Source organism: Protopterus annectens, chromosome 5.part0, assembly GCF_019279795.1.
Source record: "Protopterus annectens isolate FY-2018-M chromosome 5.part0, PAN1.0, whole genome shotgun sequence".
Classification (NCBI taxonomy): domain Eukaryota; kingdom Metazoa; phylum Chordata; order Ceratodontiformes; family Protopteridae; genus Protopterus; species Protopterus annectens.
The window spans coordinates 1,632,234,044-1,632,258,896 of NC_056735.1; the positions used below are offsets into that span (position 1 = coordinate 1,632,234,044).

Below are 24,853 nucleotides of genomic sequence, written 5' to 3' on the forward strand. Positions count from 1 at the left end.
TTGAGTATTTCTCTGCTTGCAAAATGCAATGGCTTGAGCTAGACCATGAAAAACCTGGGCACAGTAGATAAGCCAAAGGGAAGTGCAGAGAACTGATAGTGCATGGACCCTGCCCGGAAGCGTAGGTATTTCCTGCAAAATTCCCTTATTGGAATGTGCAGCTAACCTTCCTTTAAGTCTAAGGTTGTCAATCAGGCATCTTTGCCTAGCATAGGAAGCAGCTGTTGAAGGGTTAGTATTTTGAATTTTGGAATTACGAGAAAGGTGTTTAGAATAGAGAAGTCCAGGATAGGATGCCAAGAGCCGTCTTTTCTGGGTACCAGGAAAAGTCTTGAATAAAAACCTTGCCCCCTCTGTTCTGCTGGGGACACTTTGAATATCCCCGATACTTAGAAGAGAGAGAACCTGCTGTTGGGCCTCCGCCCACTGATTTGGGGTAGGGTCTGGCCAACCGTTTGGGGTTGGTAGGGTGTGGAAGTGGAATCTGTATCCTTGGGGAACTATATTCAAAACCCATTTGTCCTGGGTAATAAATTCCCAGTTTTTTGCATGCAGGGCAAGTTTTCCTACAAAGGGAGCAGGCAGTTGAGCAGGGCTTGGAAGGGTTAAGGTTAAGTCATTGAGCCATTTTTCCATAGGGAGGTGGCTTACTACTCCCTGCTTTGCAAGTGGGAGCCCCCCAACTGCTTAGGCTTGTGCGTAGCCTGAGACTGTAACTTAGGTGGTCTGCTGGTCCTGAGTTTGCACCGAGAAGGCCTGGAAGAGACCGGAAAGGACCGATTCTTTGAACGCCAATGCATACTAAAACTGGGAGGCTGTACTTGTAGGAAATTAACATTTGCATAGATTTAGATTTTTCTTCCATCCTTTTGAAGGACGACTACTGCTTTGTTGCCAAACAGGTGGTCTTGGTTTAAGGGAGAATCCAGTAATTTAGCTTTAACATGATCTTGCAAGATTTGCTCCTCAAGCCAAGCATGCCTTCTAAGTACAGACCCAGTGACAGCAGCCCTGCAAGATGCTTCAAAAGAGTGAAAAACACATTGCAAAGTATGTTTATCAACTTGTTCCGCAGAATGCATTAAATCCTGTAATTGTGTGTTCAGCACAGTCAGGAATCAACATCATTTTCTGTTTAAGTAGTCCCATAATATGCTGCTGGTACTTTAACATATGAAACTGGCAATTTAAAGCCCTAATGGCCAAAGTAGCAAATGTGTATAACTTCTTAGCCCCATCTGTCCACGGCTCTAGAATCTCTATCAGAAGAGGTAGGATTTTTGGCAGTAGTAGCCTTAATGCCTTTTGGTACTTGGGAAATGGTCTCTGGATCTGCAGTAGAATTCTTGAAGAGGAACTTGTAAGAGTCAGATACTCTAATACCGGTTAAGTTTTCTGGGAGTTGGAGGTAAAGTGTCTGGGGAAAGGCTAGATTCCAAGAAAGCATCATCTACAATGTCCAGAACAGGAGGGATAGCTAAAGGCCTGTGTTGAGGAAGGATTAAGAATTCCCCAAGCCTGTTTTTGGAGTCAATAATCCTGCCTTTCCCAGTGGAAATGCTCCCTAAGAGTGCGCAAAGTTTCACCAAAAGAAAAAGCTTCTGGAGGGGAAGAGGGAATGGAATCCTCTGCTTCAGAATCCTCACAGGTAGACAAGGCCAAATCCTGATAATCAGAAGGAACAGAAATAAGATTCCTGATCAGAAGAAATCAGAAGGAAAATCAGTTCTGGGTCTCAGAGGCTGGCTTCCCCTAATTAAGGTAACAAGGTAGTCAGCCATTCTAAGCATTTGTTTTTTTAGGCATATGGGCCTGAGCATGTGGCTTGGACGTCGGTTTTCTAGGCGTGGTGCGAGTTTTAGGCCTGGGTGAAGATGGCGTTGGTTTACAATGCAAGTCTGTAGGCCTGAATACACCCCTCAGAAGCCGGTGCCTGCACAACAGCTAGAGACCCATCCAAGATGGAGACATCTGCAGGTTCCATAGTTGAAGCATCTTGTGGCATACTGGACTCCGAATGGGTCTCAGAGGTATGCAAATCTGAGGTAACAGTTATCAGGGGCTGCAAAAGCGCCTCACTGAGTACCGGCGGACTGGCGACCAGCTTAACGGAAGCATTTTCGGCAGTTTTGGAGCTATGCAGTCTGTCTTTATCTTTGTTTTTTTCGGAAGATTGGTAGTCGGATGACAAAGCCATTCTGAAGTACTGATACAGAGTACCAAAATAATCTGCTGCAAAGATAGCCTGACTACTAATAGTTCGGGGGTTGAACAAGGCACAAAACCAACAGCGAGGGACGTTGTGGTCTGGGCCTAAGCAAGGAATGCAGTACGAATGAAAATCTTTGAGGTATTTGCTTTACTCATTGGTAGATAAGGGTATGTCCTGGTAATCAGAAGGGTCAGAGGCATCGGACTCCTGGTCTGTAGAATCAGAAGGAAATTCAATTCTTTGTCTTTCAGCAGGGGAAGGGGGGGGGCTTGCTTCCCCTAGAGTAATAAGATCTTCAGCCATTCTAAGCATTTGTTTTTTGTGGCATGGCAGATTGGGCCTGAGAAACTCTGCAGTTTTAGTTTAAAATGAAGTGGTCGGTTTAATACGAATATCGTAGGTCTGAATACACCCTCAAAAGCCGGTGCCTGCACAGCGGCTCCGGACCCATCAAGGTAGAGATATCCGCAGACTTCACAGTCGAAGTAGCATCAAATGGCATACCGGACTCCGAATGGGTCTCAGAGGCCTGTGAATCTGTAGAAGTGGGTATCAGGGGCTGCGAAGGCACCTCACTGAGTACAGGCAGACTGTCGACTAGCTTAACGGAAGCGTCATTGGCAGTTTTCCATCTTTACCGATCTACCAAAAAAACACAAGGATAGTCGGGGGGCTTATGGAAACCATTTTGTAATACGGAGAACAAAAGCGAAAGAATTTAGCGACAAAGATAGCCCAACGAATGGTTCGGGCGTTAAAGGCACAAAACCGACAGCAAACAACGTCATGGTCTGGGCCTGAACAGGTGACGCAGTAAGAATGAATATCTCAGATGTATTTGCTTTCCACGGGCAAGACAATTGTTAACTTTTTCCGACATCGGTTAGAGCAAGAAAACAGGATCCCCAACGGGGTACTTAGCTTTAGAAGACTTCAGGCTTGAAACTCGAAAAACAAAAATTTCAGGAAGCTGCCGACCGGCACTTGCGAATGGCTTCTGCTTCAGGCTCCTTCACGGCAAGAAAGACTGATGTAATGGCGTCGGCTGCATGTTTTATACCCCTAACGACCTGACGTCATGGAAAAGGCGACAGCAGACTACACAGAAATCCCAAGACTCTGGTATTCGGGCCAACTGCAGGCAGAGTACTCAAGTGTGATAACTGCAACAGTGAAACACAAAGAAAAATCAGATCAGACAGGAGCATTTGATTCAAGGGAATGGTGTTTTAAAATTGGTTATGTCACTTGCAACACAAATAGCTTAGCTTACGGCCAACCACAGCTGGATTTTTTTTAAAAAACCTTAAAATCACTTAACATTGGCAAATATGCACCAATTAACATTTTTCCACACATTCACATTTTCTTTTTTTAGAACCATCTCCAGTCCAGTACTGCATAAAATGCCCAATCCCTGCCTTTCTCAGCATGCTATAAAGCATGTGTAGAAGCACAAGCTCCTCAGATTACACAAGGATTACAGTATTTCCAACATTTGTCCAGAGTAATGACTGAAATATGAAAATTAGGCAGGCCAAAAACAAGCAGTGCAAAATAAAGACTCCTAATGATACTAGAGGGAAGACTGCAGCCATCCATTTTACTTCCAAAATCTGGATGTAAAAAAAAAAACAAATACGCATGAAACTTAAAACAAAAAGTGCTCATTCTGTGTCAATTTGCACTTCTGCAGCCAACTTTTTCTTATAATTCAGATTACCTTGAGACAAAGACGACTCCTGTGTTTCTTGTTGCTCCTGCATCATGCTACTCCATGGTGACAGCCCTCCTGAACCTTCAACAAGTGAATTACAGGTTATTCTCAAACGTTTACCAAGAATGTGTGAAGCAAAAAGTAAACCTTTTCATGAACTACACCTGCAGACATTCAACAGTATCTACAAAATATTATGAATCTCAAACATAAATCTAAGTTGATTTTCCAATGGAACCTATTATTCATTTCTTCTTTTAAAGGGTTTTCACAAAGAAATGTCATTCCATAATCAGTCAATTCTTCCAACACTCAAGAATTTCAAAGGCAACAGTACAAAAACAGGAAACAATTACACAAGGTTATCTGTCTGGAGTGGAATACTGCACACTACAAGAAGACAAGTGGCAGAATTCAAGCAGTTAAGTCACTGCACATGTTTGGATACTTCTTCACAAACTAGAGAATATCCCTTTACGGTAAAAAGGGATGAACCAACAAGAAAGATCACGAAACCCCACGTACCTTACAAAAAAATAACCTACAGGAAAACCTAACAGATGGAAGAAAGACCAGCAGGTAGGGTTAAAATGGGTAGGAGGGGAGCCTGAACACCTTACTTGGTCTGCTTCTGCAATACGCTAAGACATTACCCTGTACTGCTCTCTATATGCAAACAGCAAGTCTGAATCAGAGCAAAAAAATCCAACTGCCCAAATTTTTTAAAAGGGAAAACCTGAAAAGCGTATCAAAGACTCTTACATAAGAGGAAAGGCAGTTTCCTCAAAATTTTTGAAATGGAAAAATGGTTTTAGGACAGCAGCCCCTGGATCCAGCAAAGCCCGAACCTGCTCTCAACACCATGTCTAAATTATCACAATGCTATACACTTCCCTTTCTTAGCTTGCGTATCAAGAGACAGAAAAATTCAAAAACCTGATAAAGCAATGCAGTCACTTCTGCCTTTATACAAGCCTTTACTCAACCTAAATCAATTTCAAAGTAACTGGCGGCCAAAGACTAACATAATTGACATCCAGAGAGATGTGCAATAAGTTGGTCCTCCATCCTTTTACATTTGCCTAACCTCAGAAGACAATAAGCCAATCCAGTCTGCCATTCAAGTGCTTTCTCATTCTTTATCCATGGCTCCCCTCCTACCCATTTTAACCCTACCTCATGCCACAATGAAGGACTCGAATCCCTCATCGCCCACTCCAGCAGTCCACTCCTTTGGTGCACACCTCTGAAAAAGTACTTCTGCCTACACTACTGGCATCAAGCAATATAATCCAGACTACAGCTGAGGCAACCTGAGTTTGACTAGCAGCTCAGGCATTTAATAGCACAAGTATGGAGGATAAACACTGGCTATCTTGGGGTAAGGGGTTGTGACTGTTCTAATCCAGGCTGTGCAGCAGCTCCAATGACAGGACGCTGGTGGAGAGCAAACACTCCTCAATGCAGTAGGATTCAGATCAGGAGAACAGGCATGGCTACCAAAGCCAGTGCCAGCAGCAGATATGGGTGAGCATGTGACGAATGATGGGGTGTTGGACCATTAAGCAAGTGCGCTCCCCACCGGGGAAGGAGTTAGGTCCATTAAAAAAGCTCATTGCTGGACGTTGAGAGCACAAAGCATACCCTCATGGTTTTCTGGAGGATGGTCCCTTAGAAGCAAGATATAGTGGGCAGGCACAGTTGAAAATTAACCTATAAAAAAGCAGGTTTCGTGATTCAGGTAGTACTATGTTCATATGATCAGCTGCCCTTGTCGCCTCTGTTCACTTCCTGTTCACAACGAACCCTTCACGTTTCCTGCCAACATGAATTTATGCAGCAAAAATCATGTTCCAAATCTCTTAATCTCAAACAAGAGCACCTCCTCATTTGTGTCTTAATGCCACCACTCCATCCAACAAATGTTTCTGGTAAGACATTTGACTGTTTGAGGACTGTTCACGTCCAAGGAGCACAGCATTTGTTCTCCTTTGTTCTGTGGATTAGGAAAGGATGGCAAATGAATGGACCGATTAAGGGCCACACTGGATACCACCTTGGCAATATAGGGATTGGTCCTGAGGGACACCCTGTCCACATGAAAGATGATGAAAGGCTCCACTGCCATGGTCTGTAATTCAGACACTCTTCTTGAAGTGATGGCTAGAAGGAAGGCTGTTTTCCAAGAAAGGAATTTCAACTCTGCATTTGTAGATGGCTCAAAGGGAGGTACAGTGAGCTTTCCCAACAAAAAGTTAAGGTCCCAGGCTGGAGTAGGGGCTCTTCCTGGGGGGTCTAAAGTTTTTGGCCCCTCTGAGGAATTGCTTCAGCAGTCGATGAGAGAAGATGGGTGGCTCTGTATTATGTGCTGAAATGGCAGAGGGATGAATTTTAATGGAAGAAAAGGAAAAGCCCTTGTGAAGCATCTCAATTAAGTATTGAAAAATGTGAAGTAAATTGGGCACTGTTGTGCCCATCCCCTGAGTTTGGCTCCAGGAACAGAATCTTTTCCACTTTTCAGCATAGGATTTTCTAGTACTAGGCCTCCTTGCCTCCCGAATGACATCCAACACTTGCTTACTGAATGAGGGTAACAGAGAGCACAGGTAATTAGCCAGGCTGCAAGGGTCAGGGTTTGAAGCTGGGGGTACAGAATCTGGCTCTCCTGCTGGGACAGCAGAGCAGGGGTCTGAGGCAGGTGCCATGGTTCCAGCAGTCACTGCGCAAGAGGGGGGTACACACCAGTGTTGGCATGGCCAGTCTGGTGCAATCAGTATTGTCCTTGGTTTGTCCTGTTTGATCTTTAGTAGAATTTTGGAGATGAGAGGCAGAGGGGGAAAGGAATAAACAGATAGGTTTTTCCAGAATTTGTCCAATCGGTAGTTCTAAGGAGACGCAAACAAGTCCATCTCTGGGCTCCCCCATTTGTTTCTCAAAACGATGAACATTCTTTGGTTCCAGTTTCCACTCGTGTGGGTCCATGAGATTTCTGCTTAGGTCTGCCAGTGTATTTAGCTTGCCTGGCAGAACTGAGCTTGTAGGTGCACTTGGTAGCTCAAGGCTGTGTCATCAGAGCCATGGTTAGTCTGCAGAGAGGGTACGAGTGGGCTCCGCCTGCTTGTTAATGTAGCACATAATGGTGGTACTGTCAGTCTTTACCAATAATTGTCCTGGAAGAATTTGATACATTAAGGCTGTCAGAGCATTCTGTACAGCTAACATTTATTTTCGATTGAAATGCAGGTGCATTTGACTCTGGTTCCATTTGCCCTGAATGCACTGCCCTGCCAAGTAAGCCCCCCATGCATAGTCTGATGTGTCTGTTAGGGTTTGGGCAGCAGGGGGTAGAGTGAATGGCAGTCCCTTGTGGTGGCAGGACTATGCCCAACAAAGGAACTCTGTCTTTACACAAGGGTTGATAGGAATCATTGACTAGGTCCTGAGAATGTTGACACCATAGGCTTTTTAGATAACATTGTAGTTTCCTCATATGCAGTCTTGCATATGGAATTAGTAGAATGCAAGAGGCCATGAACCCCAGGGCTTACAGTATTTTCCCTGCAGATAGCTGGGTCCTTGTGGCCAGTAGATTGAAGTAAGCTGTCAAACTTGTTTCGCTGGGGTGAGGTAGGCCATCTGGGAAGATGTATTCAAGCTTGCTCCCAGGAATACAATTTGTTGGCAGGGTACCAGATGTGATTTCTTTTAGTTTATGGTGCAACCCAGAGAAGTTAGTAATGCCAAATGATTTAATAGTATTGCCCTGGCTTTCTACCTGAATTAGACAATCGTCCAAGAATGGGTATATCTGAATATTTCTTTGCCTGCAGAATGCAATGACTGGAGCTAGGCACTTTGTGAATACCCTGGGCGCAGTAGATAAGCCAAAGGACAGTGCAGAGAACGGATGGTGCATGCAGCCTGCTCTGAAGCGTAGGTGTCTTCAAGATTCCCTTATTCGGATGTGCAGGTAGGCTTCCTTTAAATCCAGTGTTGCCAACCAGGCATTTTTGCCAAGCATGGGAAGCAGCTGATGAAAAGTTAGTATTTTGAATTTTGGGATTACAAAAATTACAAACCGGTCCAAAATAGGTGGCCAGGAATGGTCTTTTCTGGGTACCAGGAAAAGTTGAGTAAAAAGCTTGCCCCCATTCCTCTTCTGGGACAGACTGAATAGCCCTGATACTTAGAGAGAAAACCTGCTTTTGAGCCTCTGCCCACAGATTTAGGGGTAGGTCTGGCAAACCGTTTGGGGTTGGTAAGGAGTGGAAGTGGAATCTGTATCCTTGGAAAACTATATCCAAAGCCCATTTGTCTTGGCTAATGAGTTCCCACTTTTCCCCCCCTAAAGGAACAGTCAGTTGAGCAGGGCTTGGAAGGTTTAAAGTTAAGTCATTGTGAATGTTTACCATAGGGGTTTGTCTTACTACTTCCAGCTTTGGAAGTGGGAGCCCCCCAGTGCTTAGGCCTGTGAGTACCTTGACACCGAAGCCTGGGTGGTCTTCTGGTCCTGGGTTTGGACCGAGAAAGCCTGGAAGAGACAGGAAAGGACCAATTCTTAGGCCAGTGCCTACTAAATCTGGGAGGCTGTACTTGCAGGAAATCTTTAACAGTCTGCATAGATTTAGCTTTTTCCTCCATCTTTTTAAGTACTACTTCTGCTTTGTTGCCAAACAGGCGGTCTTGGTTTAAGGGAGCATCCAGTACATTAGCTTTAACATGATCTGGCAAAGTTTGCTCCTTAAGCCAAACATACCTTCTAAGTACAGACCCAGTGACAGCAGCCCTGCAAGTTGCCTCTAATGAATCAAAACCACATTGCAATGTATGTTTACCAACATGTTCAACAGAATACAATAAATCCTGTAATTCTTTATTTTCCACACAGTCAGTAATCATCATTTTCTGTTTAAGCAGTCCAATAACATGTTGCTGATACTTTAACATATGAAACTGGCAGTTTAAAGCCCTAATGACAAAGGTTGCAGAAGTGTAAACCTTCTTACCCCATCTATCCAGTGTCCTGGAGTCTCTATCAGAAGGGGTAGGATTTTTAGCAGTAGAAGCCTTAACGCCCTTGGGCCCCTGTGAAATAGTCTCTGGATCTGCAATAGAATTTTTAAAAAGGAACTTGTGGGACTCAGGGACCCTGTAGTATTGGGCAGGTTTTCTGGGAGAAGGACGCAGGGAATCAGGAGCCAAACTAGATTCCAAAAAAGCATAAACAATGTCTTGTACAGGAGGAATAGCAGCTAAGGCCTATGCTGAGGTAGGAGAAGGAAATCCCTAAAGCCTCTGTTTTGAATCAGAAAAATCCTGGCTTTCCCACTGGAAATGCTCCCTTAGATTATGTAAGGTTTCCCCAAATGAAAAATCCTTAGGAGGGGAAGCGGAGGGAATGGAGTCCTCTGCTTCAGAATCTTCATAAGTACATAAGGGCAAATCCAGATCGGGATTCTGTTTTTTCTGTTTCTTCTGATCAGAGGGATTCATAATAAACTTCAGTCCTAGGCCTCTTAAAAGGGGGGATGGCTACCCCTGATTAGAGTTATTAGATCTTCAGCCACTCATTTGTTTTTAGGCATAGAGGCCTGAGCATCTTTTTTTAGGCATTGATCAAGAGTCAGGCCTAAGTAAAGGAGGCGTCAGTTTAATATGCAAGTCTGTTGGCCTGAATACTCTCAGAAGCCAGTGCCTACACAGCGGCTCCAAACCTATCCAAGGTAGAGACATCCACGGGTTCCAAAGCTGAAGCATCTCGCGGCATACCAGACTCCGAATGGGTCTCAGTAGAGGCCTGCGAATCAGAAGTAGCGGGTATCAGGGGCTATGAAAGTGTCTCACTGAGTACCGGCGAACTGGCGACTGGCTTAGAAGCATCGTCGGCAGTTTTGGACCTTGGCAGCCTGTCTATCTTTGCGTTTTTTTCGGAATCCCGGTAGTCTGATGGCTAACCAACATTTCTGGATAATTAAACAGAGAACCAAAATATTTAGAGGCAAAAATATACAGTAGACTGTCAGTGCGGTGATTAAATAAAGCACAAAACCAACAGCAAGGTACGTCGAGATCAGGACCTAGGCAAGGAATACAGTATGAATGAAAATCTTTGAGGCATTTGCTTTCCACAAGTAATGCAATTAACTTACTGACATCAGTAAGGAGCAAGAAAAAGTTTCCCCAATGGGGTACTTAGCTTTAGTTGAAGACTTTGATTCTGAAACTCGAAAATGAAAATTTCAGGAGTCTGCCGACCAGCACTTGTGAACTACTTCGGACACTGCACAGCAAGAAAGACTGAAGTAATGGCGTCTACTGCATATTTTATACCCCTGACGTCATGGAAGAAGGGACAGAAACCGGAGGACCCAAGACTTTAAGCAGGCCGACTAAGGGCTACCTGCAAGCAGATAATCCAAATGTAATGACTGCAACAGTGAAACATTAGATCCAGAGTGGCTATGATGGCCTGGTCTGAGATGAGGGAGTAGGGTTGGGAGGGGGAGCATTTTCAAAGAACGTACTTCTAGAAATAGGTTCAGGAAAGATGGATTCGGTATAGGTCTCCAAGGACCACCCTTTACGGGAACCAGAAAGTCTTGAGCAAAATCCTTTTCCTTCCTGCCCAGGAGGAACAGGCTATACCATTCCTAGTTTTTGGAGGTCTTGAAGAATTTGTGGCAGGAGATGGATTTGTTTTTTTTGGGGGAAAAGGAATGGGCGTTTCCCTCCAGGAAATGAAGTCTCCATTTTTGAAGATACTCTACCCATTGGTCTGAACTGGTTTTCCAGATGGGTAAACAGTGGGATAGGCAGGCTGACCGAGGCAGATGGACAAGTCAGTCACGCACTGTTGGGTGGATTTGTGTCCTGAAAGGACGGTCTAGGACTTGGTTGAGAGATGGCAAGTCTGGAGAATGCCTGCCTTCTGGTTCCCCTCCTGTGCCTGGAGGATGAAGGGGTGGCAGAGGAAGGAGGTTCTCGCAGGGTAGTTCCTGTAATACTTTGGAATAGGGGACAAGCAAATGCTTGACATCCTGCAATTCCTTGCTTTTCTCCTGCAGATTTTTAAAAGGCTCTGCAGACTGTTTTCCAAATAAAAGGTTAAGGTCTAAAGGGGCATCCATAATCTTAGTTCTAAAGACTTCTGGAAGAGGTTGTAGGCGCAGCCAAGAGTATCTGCAGAGGATGGAAGCAAAAGCTGCTGACCTAGCAGAGGCGTCTGCATAATCATAATTGCACCTAACTGAATATCTGGCTACCTGTGAAGCCAAAGACAATTTAGATGCTATGTCTCATTTGGGAGGGCAGTCAGGTGTGGCAGCCAGGAGATTAGTTGCTTGTTAAACAAGGTCCAGTGAATATTTAACCATGTGTGTCTGGCAATTTATAGGACGGAAGGCCAGGGTGGAAGAGGTGTACACTTTTACCAATCATGTCCATGGTTTTGCTGTCTATCAGCAGGCAAAAGATGCAGAAGGAATTAGTCTGGATTGCTTGTCTGGAGAGACAGCAATAACTGCAGGATATGCCAAGGGGGGTTTAACTAAGAAATTTTGCTCAACAGGAACAGTATAAAACCTTGTCTTTTAGGTGCCGGTGGTTGAGAGTCTGGGTGTTTGGGTGCAGAGTTAAAAGCATCCAGATAGGCAGGCAAGACTGGTGGGATGGCTGATGGGGAGGCAGACTCCACTTGACGGAGTTCAAAATACCTCCTCTTGGTGTCAGGCATCTGGGTAGTGTCCCATTTCAAGTACTCTTTCATCTTACGGTGGTGCAACGGTTAGCATTGTCGCATCACAGCAAGAGTTCTCCTGTTCAATTCCTGGCTGGAGTGCCTTCTGTGTGGAGTCTATGTCCTCCCCGCAGTCAAGTGACATCTAAAGACATGCAGGTAGGTGCACAAGTCTGCGTGAGTGCCTTCTTTGAAGGTTGGGTGTCGGGCTGGCAACTCGACACCGTAAAATTCCACTGCCAATGATTAGTGGCCCGGAGTTCCTCTGTGGCGACCCTTAACCAGGAAAATTCAAAATAAGACTTTCGTCTTAGTTGTTTCACCAAACGTAATATCCTCTGGTGGCGAGTCCCCTTCAATAGATTCATCTGGTGAACAATATTCTAAAGGGGTGGCAATCTGGGATGCATAAGAAATGGACTCTTCAGAAGAAAGAGTAGCAAGGTTCTAGTCCCTCACCTTCTTCGGTAATCTGCAAGGGGAGAGAAATGGCAGAGGCAGGCCTATTGCTGAGCACATGTATAGGTGAGGGAGTAGTGCCTGTGGGCCCATAAAGGCCTGCAGAGTGTTAGTGAAAGATGGTCAGTCAGGGACTCCTTCAGGGGTAGGAGTCAGATGTTTAAGTTTTCTATTTACGTTTAATAGGCGTTGGTTTCGGAGAAGGCCTAAGCTCGGAAGCTTGAGTCTCAGGAATAGGAGTCTCCGAAGGCAGGCAGACTTTCTCGTTTCCCCTCATCAGTAGGAACAAATGTCTGGGCTCTCAGTGGACATGTGGGCTGCAACTTCTGAAGGGGCTTCATCGGTGGGAGCCGAAGTAGTCTGTTCTGTCGGATATCCCTCAACTCCTAGATCGGAAGCTGGTAGGACATCAGATGGCTGAGACACAATGGAGGTAGGCCTGGAAATTTTGGCTTTTTTCCACGGTGATTCAGTCGGAGCGGCCAATTCGTGGTCCATTCTAAATGCAAACTTTTTGAGACACTTCTCTACATATAAATTTAGTGCGGATAGACAGGTGGAGGGTCTTTGGTACGAAAGATTGGCAAATGCAACACGAAATATGATAGTGTTCCCTCCCAAGACAAGACGCAACAGTCATGGGTATCCTTATGCAGTACCTGACGCCCGCAACAGCATTTGCCCTTTTTAGCTGACATCAGCAAATATAAAATACAGCTAACCAAGCACAAACAAAGAACGCAAGGTTTCCCCAACAGGGTACTTAGCTTTTAAATCTTTTAGAGTAGAGCGAAGCAACTGATGAGATGTCATCTGGGGCTGAAAAGTTCTGAGGCCTATGCGTGCAGACTTCGCATTTAAGGTCCCTAGTTTATGGCCCTACATGTGACGTCCCATGCACCTATAGCAACTAGACTTAAGCTTTTGAATAGGAGCAAACGTCACCCGAGGCAGGAAATCCTACAGTAAGAATACTGCAACATAGGAAGAGGACATCTGGGAGATGCAGTAAATCTGCTGGCTGAGAAATTCAACACCAACTTCAAACACCCCCCCCCCCCAAACCCCAGCCACCCCAAAGAAGCTCCATCTAACACAATTCCAACAATCAGGGAGCAGGCTTCAGCCCATGCTATTGGATATTGGCTGTTGTAGTCAGCGTGTGGTCCGTTTACCCAGTACAGGAAAATGAGTTTTTACTGCTAGTCAATCCTGTTCTCTATAATCAGTACAGTTCACTAATGAGGGACTGCTTTAGAACATCCTGCATCAATTCTGAGGTGTTACTCTGGAAATGTGTACATGCCAAGCATTGTTGTCCCTGGTGGCATCTTTATTTGGAGAACTATCTGTGGATTACAAACTGTGGCTGACTGTTTTAAAAGGTTTGCAGGCAAAAATATACTCTACTGTTACACCCCCCCCTCCATGGCCTACTGCCTCTATGTTCGCCCTAGTTACATGGAAAATGCTCGGCAGCCTTTGTCTATGCCTGGTTTGAAGCCAGTCTTTGGATCAAAAATGTTAAAGCAACTGCTTCTATACTGTCAGCAGTTCAGTTTACCAGACTTGAATCATTAATTTCACTATTACCATTTAATACCTTATGGAGTCTTGCCTTTAAGCTACTTCTGGACCTGCCTGGAGGTGACGTTCATATGGACTAAGTGTCCTTAAACCATTTACAGTCATAAGGTGATCTAGAATTGCTTTCTTACGAAGTATTGCCCATTTACACATTTTTGTGTATACATAACCATCTTCAAGTGCATTTGCTTGATATAATGCTTAACATTAGAATACTGCTAATGTTCAATTTCCTGCTTAAGCACATGTACTTCACTTGAATTTTGAAAGGTGTTTAGGAAAATAGCCCCAAAGTAAAACTTGAAATTAATGCTGGCAAGTTGAAGTGTTGACCTCTCTCAAGTAACAGTCAGTAAAACAGTTCCCGATTAATTTGCCAACATGAAGACTTAATGTCTGACATGAAAAAGTAAAGCAAAACCTCCATTGCCATATGCCGAGATAAAGATCCAAACTGGCAGAAGGCAGGAAAGAGCGCAGCAGCTAAATACAACAGCTAGCACATGACACTAACAGGACATATGAAGCCTCGGGGCAAAGGAGCTTTAATATCAAGCCAGGGACATCAGAAGAGGAAATCCCGAAATAGATTAAATGCATAAGGCCTTCAAAAGGCACATTTTCTTACAGGACAGGAAACAAAATGACTGTCCTTAACACATATGTCTTAAACTCCAAAACTGAACGTAAAGAATACCCATGCTAGAAAAAGATGTCTGTAACCAACACATGCTTACAAGATAAAAACGTAGCTGAAGTTCAAAGGTTCTTGTGTATCAGTACATTTTTAAAATAAAATTACAGCAAATCATGTTTTCTCTTCTACCTGTATTATTCATCACAATTGGTTCAGATGCTGGTGGAGGTAGGGGAGCAGGAGAAGGTGCAGGTGCAGAAACAGGTGCTGGTGGCGGTGCAGGTGGTGGAGCTGATACTGCAATTCCTACAGCCATATCCAGGAGTGGCTGTATAACTTCTATCTTAAACACTCCATTTTTCTGCCAAAGATTCAAGACACGCACGATCTTGCTCTGAAAAAGAAACCATATTGAAAACTTCATCTCTCTCTGATCTAGATGACTGAGGGACAACTCTACCCTACTTAACGAAGCACAATACAAGCAATGCCTCAATACAATAATGCTTAAAACATTTGACAGCATTAACAACGAACTTATCATCCCAGCACAAAAGCAGCTAGATATTATCAAAGTATTTCAGGTTCTAGTGGTTTTCAATGGTCTTGATCTTTCTTCAAGGACTCTAGTACATACTGCTGAACTATCAGTGTTCTCTTTTAGTGCTTTCTAAAGTGTATCCAACCAACATGAAACAGAAAGGATACTGTACAATGGATTTGTCTCCAGCAGGTGTTTGGGAAATGCCTATCTGCTAAATTTCAGCTCCACTCTCATGCTTGCCAACACAACCACCTGAAGATGCATGCCATGGTATTTGGCAGATAAGTAGGCCTTACAGTCCAACCCCCATCCACTAAGTGAGCACAGCTCAGCAGAACAGGAAAATGGAAAATGTTAAGCAGATAAAAATATTTACTAAACCAACTTCCAAGCAACCAACAGAAGATGCAAGATGGAGGGTGCTCAACAGACGAGTAATCATCAACCAAGGACAGCTCCACTCAGAGCATCTAATACAGCGAATGCATATCTGCTGTACCAGATAGTAGGTGCAACTTCCTTACTTCATTGGATGATGCATGAATAAAAAATCTCCACCACAAAAAACTTCCAAAACACGGGAGGTTGTAGATGGCGACTTCAAAAGGCTTAATCACGTAATAAAAGGTGCCAAACCACAATATCAACTGAAGGAGTGTAAAAAGACCAAGTGGCATCAGCATAAAATGTCCACATAGAACATAAATCTAAAGCAAAAAAGACAGCAACATTTTTGCAGCAAACATTTTTCACAGACTGTGAGCCAACTAATGGCAAAATGAGGGAGTAAATCCAGCTTGATAGGGTTTGCTCAGCTTTTTCTCCACAAGAGCTACTGAAAGTACAGTTGCAAAAGCACATGTACCACAATAGATAATGCTAAAAGTACCCACTGCTGCAGTATAATTCATGTCATGGGAATTAGTTGGAATGGGCATCTGTGCAGTCAACCCGACATGTAAATAGCAGAGTTTGGCGTATGGCTCCCTCTCTGTGCAAGTACACACACCTTTTTTTGCTGGTTGACAATTAAATGGTAGATATGGGCTGTGAAGGGTTAGAGCACCCCCCAATACAATAAATTTAGCACCAAGGAGCAATAATCAATGGTTTCTATCATACAGTCAACTGCAGCCTCCTGAGAGTTCAGCCAGATCACTGAATCAGTGGTGGGGTTGTACCACTACCTTGTTTTCTATCCCAGCTCAGCTAAATGCCTCTATGAAAACATGAAAATAAGTGAAAAAATGGGCAAGTGCCAGCACTGCAACAGCAACCCCTACTCAAAGACAAATTGTTATGCTACTTCTCTACAGCTGTACTTTGTGGGCATCACTAATAAAGATACATCAAAGCAATGTCAGAATGGAGCAGAAAAGCCACAGCCAACAAGGAACCTACCTTCTGCATCCCCAGAGGATTAGGTGCTCACAGAAGGTTCTGCAGGTTAGCAGCACAAAACCTTGCCGTTCTGGGCTGTATCACTTACTTATGTCTGGAAAATGTGAGTGAAGGACCGAAGCCACCTCACAGACACTGAACAGAAACTTATTTGAAAAGGCTAGTGATATAGCTGATCTAGTAAAATGACCTCCATCTTTCCCCTGGAAAGTTTTCTTATGCTCTTCAGACAACAAAAGGTTCTTAAACCTAAAAAAAATTTGGAAAGACTGCTTGGAAAACGGTGCACGTACTTAACACAGCACCCGATTTTCTCAACTCTTGCCCGATCACTAAAGTCAGAACTGGTAGCCACAAGGTTTTTTTCCCTACACCTAAGCTCCAATGCCTCCCTTCACTCCCATAACGTCACTTTTTTTTTTCCCCTCTCAAGATCAAGATTACCTTCAAACACATTCTGGAGGAGTTTGACAAACTCACCATGCACAAGTCTAAGGTCCACTTAAACAGGTCTCTCTGAAGGGAGATCGCATCAGGCAAGGACAATGTGGAACGACATATACAGACAGCGAAGCTCTAACATTATGTTAAAATAACCAACTTGTGTGTCTTACATGATCCAGTCCATCCAACAAAGTCTGGATACATTCCTCAGTTACTGCACTATGGTGGGTAAAAGAATGTCAAAGAATAGTAAACACAAAGGTTTATTCTGGACCTTGAGATCACATCCACCCACATAGTTACAGTCCACAGAAAAATTCTTACAAAAAGTTGAAACAGATATAGTTCTTACAGAAAAAAATTTAGTTTTGCATGGCAAAATAATAAAGTTAAACGGCCACGGCGACAGTGAAACAATTTTCTCCTCTATCAGCAGCAAAAAGCTGATATTTTCTGATGTATTTTTTTGTCAGGACAGAATCTAAGCTGCCAATGCCAAGACAATGCAGCTGACATGCCTTTTTTAGAAAAGCAAGTGAAAAAGACAGATAAATCACATGCTAGTTGACATTAACGTCCGTAACAACTTTTGAAGGAAGGTTACATTAGTAGATGAACCTTAAGAAAAATGTAGTGGTTTAAAAACACAGGAGTTCTGAAACCCTTAGTCAAGAAGACTGCTACTAGGATGTTTCCAGGAAAAAAACTTCTTTGGCTGCAGGATCAAAGGAGGGCAGACATTTTCTTCACATGAATCTGAAGACGTTGCATATAACTGCTTTTCAAACCTGAGATGCAAAGACAATATAGTTAAAGCCCCAAGGGAAAGAAAACAGAGCTGCTAGAATTTTTCAACTGAATAACTACAGTCCTGATAAATATATAAAAAAGCTAGCAACTGAAGTGCAGGAATAGGGGCCAAGTTAGTCAAGTCCCTGTCCTATTAACCAAAAATAAAACTTGATCCATATACTCTTACAGATATTTATAGTGGAGGATTTATGAGCAGCAGTAAGGATATGAATCACCTGGGAAGGATGCATAGGATTTCTGACCATCAATGGACTAGGAGACGGCATACAATCAGTTTGAGGGACTAAGTTCAAGGTGAGGCTTACCATATACAGGTGGGTCAGGAAAAGTACAGTTGTGCACATTAACCATAAATGTAGATGTTACAGTGTATTCACTGTTGCAGTCATCACATTTGGGTTATTGGCCTGCAGGTAGCTCTCAGTCAGCCCAAATACCAGAGTCTTGGGATTTCTGCAATGGATGCTGTCGCTTCTTCCATGACATCAGGTTGTCAGGGGTATAAAACATGCAGCAGACGCCATTACATCAGTTTTTCTTGCGCCAGATATCAGGCGCTCCCCAAATAGGAAGCTACTACATGGTGTGGACCACCACAAGTAAAAAGTAAATACCCCTGCCATAAAAAAATGGCCATATAGAGGATAGGTAGAAAGGATAGAGAAAAACAGGGGGGGCTGGAGGGAGGGAAACCAGGACTGCAACAGTGAATACACTCGAACATCCACATTTATGGTAAGTGTACACAACTGTACTATGTTCGTGTTTCACTGTTGCAGTCATCACACTTGGGTTGATTCCCAAAGCGGAGGAAAGGTGGAGGCATTCAAGAGGAGTTCAGGCTGGCTAGCAGGGCTTTTAAGACTGCTGTAGCAAATCCAGCTCAGGATTTAGAAAAAAATAGTTAAGTGATAATGCGTGAAGGTGTGTACAGAACTCCAGGTTGCAGCTTCCAAAATGTCCCTGGTAGGGACTCCCTTGAGAAATGCTGTAGAGGTGCAAGTAGCCCTAGTGGAAATGTGTTCTGATCCCCTGTGGGGTAGGTTTTCCATGGTGCTTTTAGCAGAAATGGATGCAGTGTGCTATCAATTTAGAAATGGTTAACTTTGAAATGGCCTTTCCCTCTATGCCCCTGTAGCAAAGCTGACTAGCAGTTGGTCAGATTTTCTGAAAGGTTTAGTCCTGTCAAGGTAGAACCTGAGCTGACTGCGCACATTCAAGAAGTGCAGGATCCTTTCCCCTTTATTTTGAGGATTAGGGAAGAAGGTTGGCAAATGGCTTTTAGAGCCACACTGGAGACCACCTTGGGCACAAAGGGCGGGTTAGTCCTGACAGAAACCCTGTTAGCATGGAAAATAATGAAGGGTTTCATAGCCATTAGTGCCTGTAATGCGGACACTTCTAGCTGAGGTTATAGTTAAAAGCAAGGCTGTTTTCCAAGGAAGGAATTTTAACTGCTGAAGCTGCAAGTTCAAAAGGGGGGAGCGTGAGCTTTTCCAGTACAAAGTTAAGGTCACAGGCAGGGGTGGGTGCTCTCGTAGGGGGCCATAAGTTGTTAGCCCCTCTCAAACTGTGAGAGGGTGAGAAAATAGAGGTGGCTCAGTATTACAATGAGTCAAGATGGCAGAGGCATGAATTTTAATGGAGAAGGATAGGCCTCTGTGGAGTAGTTCTGAAAATCAAGGATTTGAGATGAGGGCACTGCTGTGTTCTTTCCTTCAGACTCCAAGAGCAGTATCTTTTCCACTTTTCAGCACAGGATTTTCTAGTACTAGGCCTTCTGGCATCAAGAATGACATCCAGTACCTATTTGCTGAGGGTTGCTGGTGGAGTAATCAGGGGATAAGCCCGGCTGCAAGGTTTAAGGTTTGCAGCTGTGGATGCAAAATCTGTCCCCTTCTGCTGAGACAGCAGGGAAGGAGCCTGATGAAGGTGCCAGGGTGGCACTGTCAGACTGCGTAAGAGTGGGTACCACTGCTGGTGTAGACAATCTGTGGCAATAATTGCCCTTGGGTTGCCCTGTCTGATCCTGAGTAGTACCTCAAGGGGCAGAGGGGGAAGGCATAAATTGAGAGTTTTTCCCATTTGAAGGATAAGGCATCCACCTTCCAGGCCCTGCTTCCTGGTGCAAAATTTGCTCAACTGGCAGTTCTTGGGGAAGGCAAAGATGTCCACCTCCGGTGTCCCCCACCTCTGGATTAGAAGGTTGAAGGTGTTGGGCTCCAAATTCCACTCGTGAGGATACAGGATATTTCTGCTCAAGTCGTCTGTCAGTGAATTCTGTTTGCCTGGCAAAAACTGGGCTTGCAGATGCACTTGGCTGCTCAAGGCTGTGTTCCACAGGGCCATGGCTAACCTGCAGAGTGGGTAAGAATGGGTTCCCCGTTTATGTACCACATAACTGTGTTCCGTTTTTATCAGCAGCTGTCCTAGAAGGATTAGGTATTTGAAGGCTGTCAGAGCATACTGTACAGCTAACATCTCTTTTTAACTGATGTGCAGGAGGATTTGTCCTGGGCTCCACTTTCCCCGAATGCATTTGTCTGCCATTTGAGCCCCCCCCCCCCTCCCCATGCATAGTCTGATGCGTCTGTAGTCAGGATTTGGGTGGCGAGGGGTTGAGTGAAAGGCAGTCCCTTGCTGTGGTTGCATGCTTCTGCCCACCAAAGGAACTCTGCCCTTAGACAAGGAATGATCGGGATGACTTTTCAAGTCCTGAGAATGCTGGGCACTAAAGACTTAAGTACCACTGAAGTTTCCTCATACGCAGTAATGCATATGGAATTAGCAGAATGTATGAGGCCATGAACCCTAGGGCTTGCAGTATTTTCCTTGCTGATAGCTGGGTTTTGGTGGCCATGTGTTTGAAGTAGTTGTTCAAATAGATCTGATATTCTTGAGTGAGAAAGGCCATCTGGGATGTTGTGTTCAAGCTTGCTTCCAGGAATACAATTTTTTTGACTGGGCACCACAGTTGTGATTTCTTTTCGTTGATGGTGCACCCCAATGAAGATAGGAGTCTTTTTACAAATGCCAGGTGTTGTAGCAATTAGACTGTCCGCCTGAATCAGGCAATCGTCCAAGTATAGGAAAATTTGGATATTTCTCTACTTGCAGTATGCAATGGCTGGACCCAGGAACTGTGAATACTCTGGGCGCAGCAGATAAGCCAAAGGGAAGTGCAGAGAATTGATAGTACAAAGCCTGCCCTGAAGCAGAGATATCTCCTGCAAGACTCCCTTATGGGGATGTGCAGATAGGCTTCTTTCAAGTGTAAGGTGACTAGCCAGGCATCCTTGGCTAGCATAGGGAGAAGCTGTTGCTGAGTTAGCATTCTGAATTTTGGTACCACCTGAAAGGTGTTGAGAAGTGATAGATCCAGGATTGAGCGCCAAGAGCCCTCTTCCTGGGCACCAGGAACAGTCTGGAGTAGAAACCCTGTCCCATTTGTTCTACTGGAACAGGTTGGATGGCCCTGATATTGAGGAGGGAATGTACTTGCTTTTGAGCCTTTGCCCATTGGTTTGGAGGAAGGTCTGGAAGCCAGACTGGGGTAGGCAGGGAATGGAAGTAGAATCTGTACCCCTGGGATACAATGTTTAGACCCCATCGGTCCTGAGTAATGGACATCCAGTTGTTGGCATGAAGGGCAAGTTTTCCTACTACAGGCGCAAGTAGATGGGCAGGGCTGGGAAGGATAATTTACAAGCCATTGTGAACTTTTACCATAAGGGGGTGGCTTGCCACTCCCTGTTTTTACGGTGGGAGCACTCCATTGTTGAGATCTATGCATACCCTGAGACTAGTCTTGGTGGTCTGGTCCCCCTGGGTTTGGACTGTGAAGGCCTGGACGGGGCTTGGAAAGGGCCACTTTTTTGTCAGCCACTGCCTAGTGAATCCAGGTGGCTGGACTTGTAAGAATTCTTTCACAGTTTGCATAGATTTATCTTTTTCATCCATCTTTTTAAGAACCTCTTCTGCTTTGGTGCCAAACGGTCCTGGTTTAAAGGAAAGTCTAGTAATTTTGATTTGACATGATCTGGCAAGGTTTGTTCATTCAGCCAAGCATGCCTTCTCAGTACACATCCAGTGACTGCAGCCCTGCAAGAAGCTTCTAGGGCATCAAAGCCACACTACAAATTATGCTTACTAATTTGGTTTGCAGAATGCATTAACTCTTGTAAATCTTTATTTTCTGCACAATCTGGAAGTAACACTTTTTTTCTTTAATTTGTTCCATAATATGTTGCTGGTACTTAAACATTAGAAACTGGCAATTCAAGGCCCTGATGGCAAGAGTTGCAGAGGTATATACCTTCTTACCGCATCAGCCTAAAGCTCTGGAATCCGTGCGTGAAGGAGTAGGGGTTTTGGATATAGTAGCCTTACTAACTTTAGGCCCCTGGGAAATAGTCTCTGGATGCGCAGTAGGATTCTTAGAGAAATTTGTGAGAATAAGGTACTCTAGTACCAGACAAGCTAAGGGCTGGGGGTAAAGTGTCTGGTGTAAGACTTGATTCCATAAAGATATCTACAACATCCAGGACGGGGGTATAGCTAGGGGCATGTGTGTCGAGGCAACTCTAAAAATTGAGTCTCTTTTTGGACTGAGGGTAATATTCCTGGCATTCCAAGCAGAAATGTTCTCTTAAAGTATGCAAAGTTTCACCAAAAGAAAGATCCTCTGGAGGGGAGGCATGTGAATCCTCAAAGGTAGAAAAGGGTATGCATCCTGGTAATCAGAAGGGCCAGAGTAATCTGACTCCTGGTCTGTAGAAGCAGAAAGAAACTCTGTTCTTTGTCTCTTAGCAGGGGAAGGCTGGCTTCCCCCAATTAGGGTGATAAGGTTTTCAGTCATTCTAAGCATTTGGTTTTGAGGCATGGGAGATTGAGCATGAGCTTTGGTCGTCGTTTTTCTAAGCGTAGTGCGTACTCTGCGCCAGAGAAACTTTTAGTTATGTACTCACCATAACTTCAGATGTTTGGGATCCATCTCGCCTACATTCTGACTGATGGGTTCGGAGCCGATCCTCGGCTCCGACTCGGCACGCTTATGCCAAAGAGCGAAGTCTCTTATTGGCTGAGCTTACTATATCCCAGGATGCACCACTACCAGTCCCCCAGATCTAGTTTGTCCGCATACATGCACACACGCATGCACTGCTTATATAACATTGACAGATGATACAAGATAAACAGTAGAACCCAAACCGTTCAATCTCTTCTGATCTCCAAGGCAGGGGGAAGGAGGGTGGGTATTAGGAATGTAGGCGAGATGGATCCCAAACATCTGAAGTTATGGTGAGTACATAACTAAAAGATGTTATGTGATCCTATCTCACCTACATTCTGACTGATGGGACAGCGTCCCTAGCACCTAAATCCTGGGTGGCTCACTGGAAAACACTCCTGAGTACCGTGGAACCAAATGATGCTCGTCCTTCAGATGCCACATCCAATTTATAGTGGGAAATGAAAGTGTGCGGGTTGGACCAAGTAGCCGCAGCACAAATTTCAGAAATAGCGAGCTTGGAATGGAATGCAATAGAGGTAGCCATAGCTCTAGTAGAGTGAGCTTTGACAGATGTTGTAAGTTGCTTATTTGAAGAGGAATAAGCTTGAGTTATGCAATCTCTGATCCATTTGGCAATAGTAGCTTTAGTGATGGTTTTACCCAGTTTATTATCTGAAAAGGACACAAACAATTGATCTGTTTTCCGAATTTGCTGAGTCCTATCTAGATAGAAGCGCAATTGCCTGTGAACATCCAATGTATGGAAGGTGTATTCCGCTTTGTTTGAAAATTTTGGAAAGAAAACTGGTAGCTCTAAAGATTGTTGGAGACAGAGATTAGAGCAAACTTTGGGACAAAAGATGGATTAGGTCTAAGTGATACTCTATCCTTGTGAAAAATCAAGTACGGTGGTTTGATAGATAGGGCTTGAAGTTCTGAAACTTCTTGCAGAGGTAATTGCAATTAAGAAGGCAGTTTTCCAAGACAGATATTTCAACTCACATGTAGCAGCCGGTTCAAAGGGGGAAGATGTTAAGGCACGAAGTACCAAATCAAGATCCCACAGAGGCGCAGGATGAAAAACTGGGGGTCTTAAAAGCACAGCACCTTTCATGAAAGTTTTACATAATCTGCTGCTCATCAACGGTGGGTCTGTGAAATCGTGAAATTTGGAGATAGCTGCTAGTTGGACTTTAATAGTAGAGACTGAAGATCCTTGATTAAACAAGGATGTTAAAAATTTCAAGACCTCTGGTATCGGGGCAGTAATAGGGTCTAATCCTCTAAGTTGAGCCCAGATAGCAAACCTCTTCAACTTACTGTGATACAACTTCTTAGTGGTGGGTTTGTGGGCTGAAGATAAAATGTGAATAACTTCCGGGTCCAAGGTGTGATTTCTGACTATAGTCGGAAGTGGAGGAGCCAAGCTGTTAATTTCAAAGTGTGACGGGACTGGTGCTGTTGTCCCGACTGATGAACCAGAAGGTCCGGAATTAGGTCCAAGAATCAAGGACCGTCAAGAGTATATTTCTGTAGGTAGGGGAACCATACTTGACGAGGCCAGTACGGAGCAATTAGAATCATTGTGGACCCCAATTGGGAAGCTTTCTGGATGACTTTGGGGAGGAGTGGAATCGGAGGAAAAGCATAAAGCAGTCCTGTTGGCCAAGGTTGGACTAGAGCATCCGTAGCTGTCTCCCCTTGACGCGGGGTCAAGGAAAAGAACCTTTTGCACTTCGTGTTTCGTGGTGTTGCAAACAGGTCGCAGCACGGAATCCCCCATCTTTTGAAAATCTGAGCTGCTACTGTTTCGTTCAGAGACCACTCGTGAGGAGAGAGAATAGTCCTGCTCAGTCTGTCTGCCAATACATTGGATTTGCCTGGAATGTGGGTCGCTACCAGGAAGCGCTTGGTAGCCACTGCCCATTCCCACACCCTCATGGCCTCTCTGCAAAGGGGTAAGATCTGGTCCCTCCTTGTTTGTTTAGATACCAGACCACCGACATGTTGTCTGTGTGGATGGCGATAATGCCTTGAGGGAGAAACTTGTGGAGGGCTTGTAAGGACAGAAGTACAGCCCTCATTTCCAACACATTGATATGGAGAGATGTTTCGTTGGGAAGCCAAGAACCTTGAACTGACCTGCCCAGACAATGCCCCCCCCACCCCGTCTGGGAGGCATCCGTAGTCAAGGTGGCCACCGGAGGGGGTATAACAAAGGGTCTTCCCTGATTCAGATTGGATGGCAGAAGCCACCAGCGGAGGTCCCGTTTGCACGTTTCTGTAATCA

At 44.4% G+C, this 24,853-nt stretch overlaps 1 protein-coding gene across 1 annotated transcript in view; it reads right to left on the reverse strand.

The window, feature by feature from the left end:
• Positions 1 to 24,853, reverse strand: part of LOC122802398 (SR-related and CTD-associated factor 4-like) — a 1,636,555-nt gene that overhangs the window by 1,104,613 nt on the left and 507,089 nt on the right. The window contains exons 5-6 of the mRNA XM_044072023.1: positions 14,537 to 14,741; positions 3,936 to 4,010 (exon numbers count right to left, since the gene is read on the reverse strand). Of these exons, the coding sequence (XP_043927958.1) occupies positions 3,936 to 4,010; positions 14,537 to 14,741 (280 nt within the window). The remainder of the gene's footprint in view (positions 1 to 3,935; positions 4,011 to 14,536; positions 14,742 to 24,853) is intronic.